The sequence below is a fragment of the Dama dama genome, chromosome 21, assembly GCF_033118175.1.
Source record: "Dama dama isolate Ldn47 chromosome 21, ASM3311817v1, whole genome shotgun sequence".
NCBI classification, from domain to species: Eukaryota; Metazoa; Chordata; class Mammalia; order Artiodactyla; family Cervidae; genus Dama; species Dama dama.
In genome coordinates this window covers 61,593,103-61,599,410 of record NC_083701.1, presented here as the reverse complement: position 1 = coordinate 61,599,410, position 6,308 = coordinate 61,593,103, and the positions used below count along the sequence as shown (strand labels likewise).

General features: G+C 49.3%; 1 protein-coding gene across 1 annotated transcript; it reads left to right on the top strand.

The window, feature by feature from the left end:
* Positions 1-940: 940 nt before the first annotated feature.
* Positions 941-1,180, top strand: LOC133042354 (cytochrome b-c1 complex subunit 7-like). The gene has a single exon (XM_061122861.1). It carries the CDS (start codon positions 941-943, stop codon positions 1,178-1,180), a length of 240 nt encoding a protein of 79 aa, XP_060978844.1.
* The last annotated feature ends 5,128 nt before the right edge of the window (positions 1,181-6,308 follow it).

Below are 6,308 nucleotides of genomic sequence, written 5' to 3'. Positions count from 1 at the left end.
GGAAGGTTGTCAGTGGCATCAATGCCCAGTGCCTGCACGGACCCTCTGCTCTGTAGGAAGAATAGGATTAAATAAGAACCCTTCTGTGAGCCATCCTTTAGTCATCTGGTCTCACCCAGACTTGCCTCTCTGTCACTGAGTCAAAATAGAGCATTTCTGATTCAATTCACTTCCCAGGGAGGGAGATACTATTTGATCCCCAAATGAATCTCATGATTCTGCTAAAAGCCAGCTCTGCTTTGTGAATTGTTGAGTTTCCAGAAGCCCTAAGCTTGGTTGTAAGCATTGTTGTCAGCTTGACTTGGGAAGACAGGCTGGGGTCCAGGCCCAAGTGTTCAAGACGTCCTGTGGGTGGTTTTTGTGCAGCGTGACCAGATGCAAAGTCCCCTTCCCTTCCTAGGCTCCCCAAGCCTGGAGGAAGGGGCGGGGCTAGCCTGGAGGAAGGGGAGGGGCTAGTCTGGAGGAAGGGGTGGGGCTAGCCTGGAGGAAGGGGAGGGGCTAGCCTGGAGCTGCTGTGGCTGCTCAGGCTAGGAAACATTCTTTGCATCATGCCTAACCGTTCCGTTTCCCACTGCCCCTGATCCAGACCACTGGTCCAAGCTGCCTAAATAGTCTCCACGGCAAAGCTGCTGTCCTAAAATTACCCTAGACAAAGGGAGGCCCAAGGGGGAGGGTCTGGTCATGGAACACAGATCAAACTGCCAGTCAGCAGAGTCTGAGCCCCGGGCACAATTCTCTATGGCTGAAAGGAGAATGCAGGGAGATTACTCTTCTCTGGTTCTGCACTGGACCAGGGAAGATTCCTTCTCTTCTCTGGTTCTACACTGGCCTCTACAAATTTCCGCTTTCGCCTATAGAACATGTTCTTTAATCCATGCCATGTGGATGTTGGAATTCATCCCAACCCCTGGTGCAGCACAGGTTCAATAAACTGGGCTTAATGCGAGATGATGCAATATATGAGAATGACGGTGTAAAAGAAGCCATAAGAAGGCTTTCGGGGAACCTTTGTAACGACAGAGTGTTTCCCATTAAGAGACCACTGGACCCGGGCGTGAGGCAGCAGATCCTGCCTAAAGAGCAGTGGACAGAGCATGAGGAGGATAAATTCTACCTTGAGCTATATCTGAAAGAGGTTATTCAGGAAAGAAAAGAGAGAGAAGAATGGGCAAAGAAATAATTTAGTAGTCTAAATCTGTGGATACAACTGTTCTCAAGTATTTTTTTTTATGAAGTTGGTTAAACCTGAAATGTACAATGTAGAACTATTTGGGCTGTAAATGTATTGCTTTAAATAAATATTTTATTTGTTGCTGGGAAAAAAGGGGGGGGGGGGCCAAGGGGCCCACCTGGCTTGGCACTGTCTGAGCTTGGCTGAACAGTACACGGGTTGTACTCCAGGAGAGGGACCCCAGCCCCTGTGCTTTCCTTTTTTTTTTTTAGGGACTCTAGGTGGGGACAGAATAGCACCAGGTAAGCATATGACAATGTAGGCTTCTGCAATCCTGAGAGTGGTCTGGACGGCAGAGAAAGGCTTCTTGGAGGTGCACACTGATGCTGATAGCAGCCAGGAACCCCTCAGGGGGGTGAGCACAGCCCTCCTCTTGGAGGAGGGGGAGCCCCCGTCTCAGTCAGCTCAGCGCCCAGCAACCTGGAGTTCACACCTGGTCACTCAGCAGAAAATCCTGTCTCTTTTCACATAATGCTGTTACCCTGCGGGCTTGAAGGCAGGTCTTATTAACCTGACTTACAGACTGGGTAACTGAGGCACAGATGCTTAGTCACTTGGCAGGTAAATGGATAAGGCTGGAATGTAAACCTAAAGTTACCTGACTATACAGCCTTATGCCTACCCCCACCCCCTTTTTTTTCAGCTGCCAAGCTGCTTTATAAAACCAGTGTGATTGGCCAACCATGAAGGATGATCAACAGGTCTTCAGGATTTATTTTTAAAGGTCAGAGGTCAAAATGCGTTCTCTTCAGAAGTCAAGAGGGACAGGCCCTCTGAAACAAGAAAATGAATGAGTGAGTGGATGAATGAGTGAGTGGATGAATGAGTGATTGTATTCCCTTTGTTATAAACAGAACCATCCTTCTCAGCCTCCTTGTGTGCCCTATGCTCTCTCACACCCAGGTACCCAGCTCAGGAAGAAGTTCTGGCAGTTGCCTTCCTGAGGTATGGGCCAGCCCTCCCTTCCTTGGGCAGAACTGGGGGAGCCCTGAAGAAGGAGTTGGAAACCTGGGTTCTGATCCCAAGACAAGTTCCGGAGACTTTCAGAGCTTCCAGTGCCTCTGCTCTAAGATGGGACAGGAAGTGCCCCCTAGAGGTGATGTGAGGCCAGGTTGAGGTGACGGGCCTGAAAGCAGCTTGCCAGGCATGAGGTGTGGCCTCGGAGGAGTGGGGGGAGGACAGTTTGGAACGATGGTGGTTCTACAGCTCTTCACAGCCAGCGACCCCGCTCTGTGCCAGAGCTGGACACCCAGTCCTCATTCTCCAAGCGTAGGGGCGCTCTATAGTTTGACCCACATGTACCTTTCTCTCATTTTCTCCCTGTCTTCCTATTCTGATCCTACTAAGTTACTCCTATGCAGATAGGAATTTTATAGATCATTCAGAAATACAAAAATGGAAGATTTTTTCCTATAACTGAATTTAACTTTGCTTGTAACCTCATTTGGGGGCTCAGAGAGAAATTCATCATAACCAGAATGATTTCTTGCTTTCCCTTCAGCTAGTAACAGGTTTATCTTCTTTCTCAGAGATGGGAAAACTGCTCTCCCATCATCAAACTCTTCTTCCCCCATTTTCCTTACTCTGTGTTGATGGCAGAGGCTGGCAAACTTTTTCATTTATTAAATATTGTTGGTTCTGTGGAACATTCTGTCTCTGTGGTGATAACTCAACTCTGCCACTGCAGCAGGAAAGCACCTATTCAATATGTGGATGAAAGGGTGTGACTGTGTGCCAATAAAGCTTTATTCACAAAAACAGGTGACAGGCCCTGTTTGCTGATCCTGGATTCATAGTATACACTCTGTGATCTCAGTCTTGGCAACTTTAGCTTTTGATACTCAGAGCCAGGTTTTTAAAACCCACAAGACCCTTTTCTCTCTGAGCCCTGGTTCTTGCATTAGAAAATCACGGCTTTTAAGGTCCTTGCTTCTCTGCCTGTGATTTAGGAAAGTCTCCTGAAAGGTCAGAAACCAGGAACTTGACAATCTGTTTTTTAAGGTTCTACCCTCTCTCCCCTGAAATCTGCTACCTGAGTGGTAGCAGGGGGGACCCTGGAATAATGCATAGGAGAAAGAAAATTCTTGATATCTCAAACTTTATCTCATGATAGCGTGTGTATTTGTGCAAAGTCACTTCAGTCATATCCAACTCTGTAACCCTATGGACTGTAGCCTGCTAGGGTCTTCTGTTCATGGGATTCTCAAGGCACGAACACTGGAGTGGGTTTCCATGCCCTCCTCCAGGAGGATCTTCCTGACCCAGGGATTGAACCAGCATCTCCTACATCTCCTGCACTGGTAGGAGGATTCTTTCCCACTAGCACCACCCGGGAAGCCCATCTCATGATAGCAGTGGTTTGCAAAGTTTGGTCCCAGGCCAGCAGCACCAGCATTGTTAGAAGGTCAAATTCTTGCACCCTAACATACATCTATGGAATCAGAAACTGCATGGGGCAGGTAATCCACGTTTTCCCAGTCCCTGCTGGCAATTCTGCTGCACGCAAAGGTTCGGGAACCCTGCACTGCAGTGGGGCCTCCTGCACCTTGGTTTTCCTTAATATTTTTGTTCATCCTATTTCCTCCTCCGGCATGCCTCTCATGGGTCTCTGCCACCCTCCTTTGAGCCATTCAACCTCTAAAGTTTGTTTGAATATGGTCTAGTACCTTGTGACATGTCCCAAAGTAGCTTCATTGTTGTTAACTTCTTTAACTTTTTGCACATTAATGTGTTGCCTCTGTAATGGACCAAGAAGCATTTTATAAATAAGAACTGGGTTTTAAACATCTTTTGGGCTTCCCAGGTGGCTCAGTGGTAAAGAATCTGCCTGCAGTGCAGGAGAACCAGGTTCAATCCCTGGGTCAGGAAGATCCCCTGGAGAAGGGAATGGCAACCCACTCCAGTGTTCTTGCCTGGGGAATCCCAGGGACCAGAGGAGCCTGGCGGGCTACAGTCCAGGGGTGGCAAAGGAACTGGACACAAGTTAGCAACTAAGCAACTACAACTTAAACGTCTTTGCAGCTCTTCACATCGCCTAGAGAACTTCCTGTCTCTGCACAGTTTCCTGGAAGGGATTCTGAGAATGGATCTCAGAGTCTGTGGCATTTGGAGGCAGTGGCCTGAGGGGAGTCTTGTAAGTGATTAGGGGAAGCTGGGAATAGAGAAGGGAAAATGCTATGCAAGGCTGTGGCTCACATCTACGAGAGCCATGATTTGAGGACCATAAACCACACCCAATTTGAGGCAAAGGGTTTGCATCCTGTACTCCCTGTTGGGCAGTCATGGGCTATGGGCATGGTTTCCTGGATGGGGCCAGGGGGCACCTAACGGCCAAGACCACTTCAGAGAGGTGGCAGCTGGGAGCCGTCTGCAGCCACCGTGCGTGGCAGTTGAAGGGTGAGCACCCTGACCCAGGCAAGGGGATACGAGCAGGGCTTGCACACTGTCCCTGTATACGGTGATGAGTGTGGACTCTGGGGTGTGGAAGGGGGAAATGGACCATCTGGAACCACTGACAAGCAGGAGGAAAAGTTACCACTCCAAGCACCACAACCTTCCTTGAATAAGTGCAATTTTTGTGTTTCATCTCACGGATGAATCATCTCCCATTTTCTTCCCCTCAGCCTCCCTGAAGTCCAAGTCAACCCAAGGCATCTCCAGATGGCTCACCCACGACGAGGTCCTCTTTGATTGTTCTGGGAAGATTAATTAGTCACCACCGCAAGTATGAAGACCCAATCCAGAGGCAGCGTGGCAGAGAACCAGAGAGGGAGGGAGATCCTTGCCTGAGGATGAGGCGAGCACAGAAGGGCCCGAGGAGCACACAGATGGCGTGTCATTCAAGAGCTCTGCTGAGACACGCCAGCGTAGGTTGGCCCAGGCGTGTTAAACAGAGCAGCTCGATGACTCACGGTCCTGGCTGCCCACCAGAAGCACCTGAGGGTCTTAAAACATGCTGATGTCCAGGCCCCGCCCCTGAGGTTTGGCTGTGAGTGGTGCCTCAGAGCCTAGGGGGTCAGCATTTCTCTTTTTTAAAGTTCCCTGGATGATTCCAATGTGCATTTAAGAGTTGAAGAGCACTGCTGTAAGGCTTGCAATTTATTTGAACTTGCAGTCAAGGTTTATCGCTTCCCGCCCCCCCAAGTATTTATCTAGCTGCCCAGTCCTGTGTTTGACACCACAGAGAAACCAACGAATTGTGAAGCTGGAGGGGGCCATGGACCTGGAGAGGCAGAAGGTCTGGGCTCCAGCTCCAGCTCTGCCACTTCCCAGCTGGGTGACTTTGAGGAAGGTACTTGGTCATTTGGTTCTCAGTTTCCTCACCTCTGGAAAACTGGGATAAGGGCTCAGAGTCATGAAAAGGAGAACACCAAGGGTTTATGCCTTCTTCAGCTCCTAAACCAAAGCAGAATTCACATTGGGAACTGTTAACCCTTTCCAGAACTCACTGACTGAAACGTCACAGAATTCTCCTTCCTATTGGAGCAGTAAGAATCTACCTGCTGACATGGGTTTCCAGAGCTTCTCCTGGCCCTCCAGTGATTCGGCTGCTGCTCGCCGAGTCCACTCCCAGGAGCTCCATGGCCCTGACTCTGATTTCTTCCTCTGCGCTTTGCTCATGTTATTAGGCTCTTCTCAAATACCTTCTGCCTCCCCAACCCTTAAGCTTCAAGTCGTGTTCCTTCTCTAAATCATCTCTGGGAAGTATTCTCCTACTTCTCCCACCTCTGAATCCCTTACCATCAGCAGAGATAATGAGCAGTTCATTGTTCCTTCATTCCCCCAGCCTTGTTTTCCCCACAACATTGGGACTCTGCACGGGTCTTCAGGACATGTGTCTAATCTTTCTATTACACTCTACGCCAGTTACAGAGCATCTACTATGTGCCAGGCATGGCTAGGTGCTTCACTTATTATTTGCTCCATCGTGTCCAAATTTTGGCAACCCCATGAACTGTAGCTCACCAGGCTCCTCTGTCCACGGAATTTCCCAGGCAAGAATACTGGAGTGGGTTGCCATTCCCTTCTCCAGGGGTTTCTCCCCATCCAGGGATCAAACCCAGGTCTCCTGCATTGC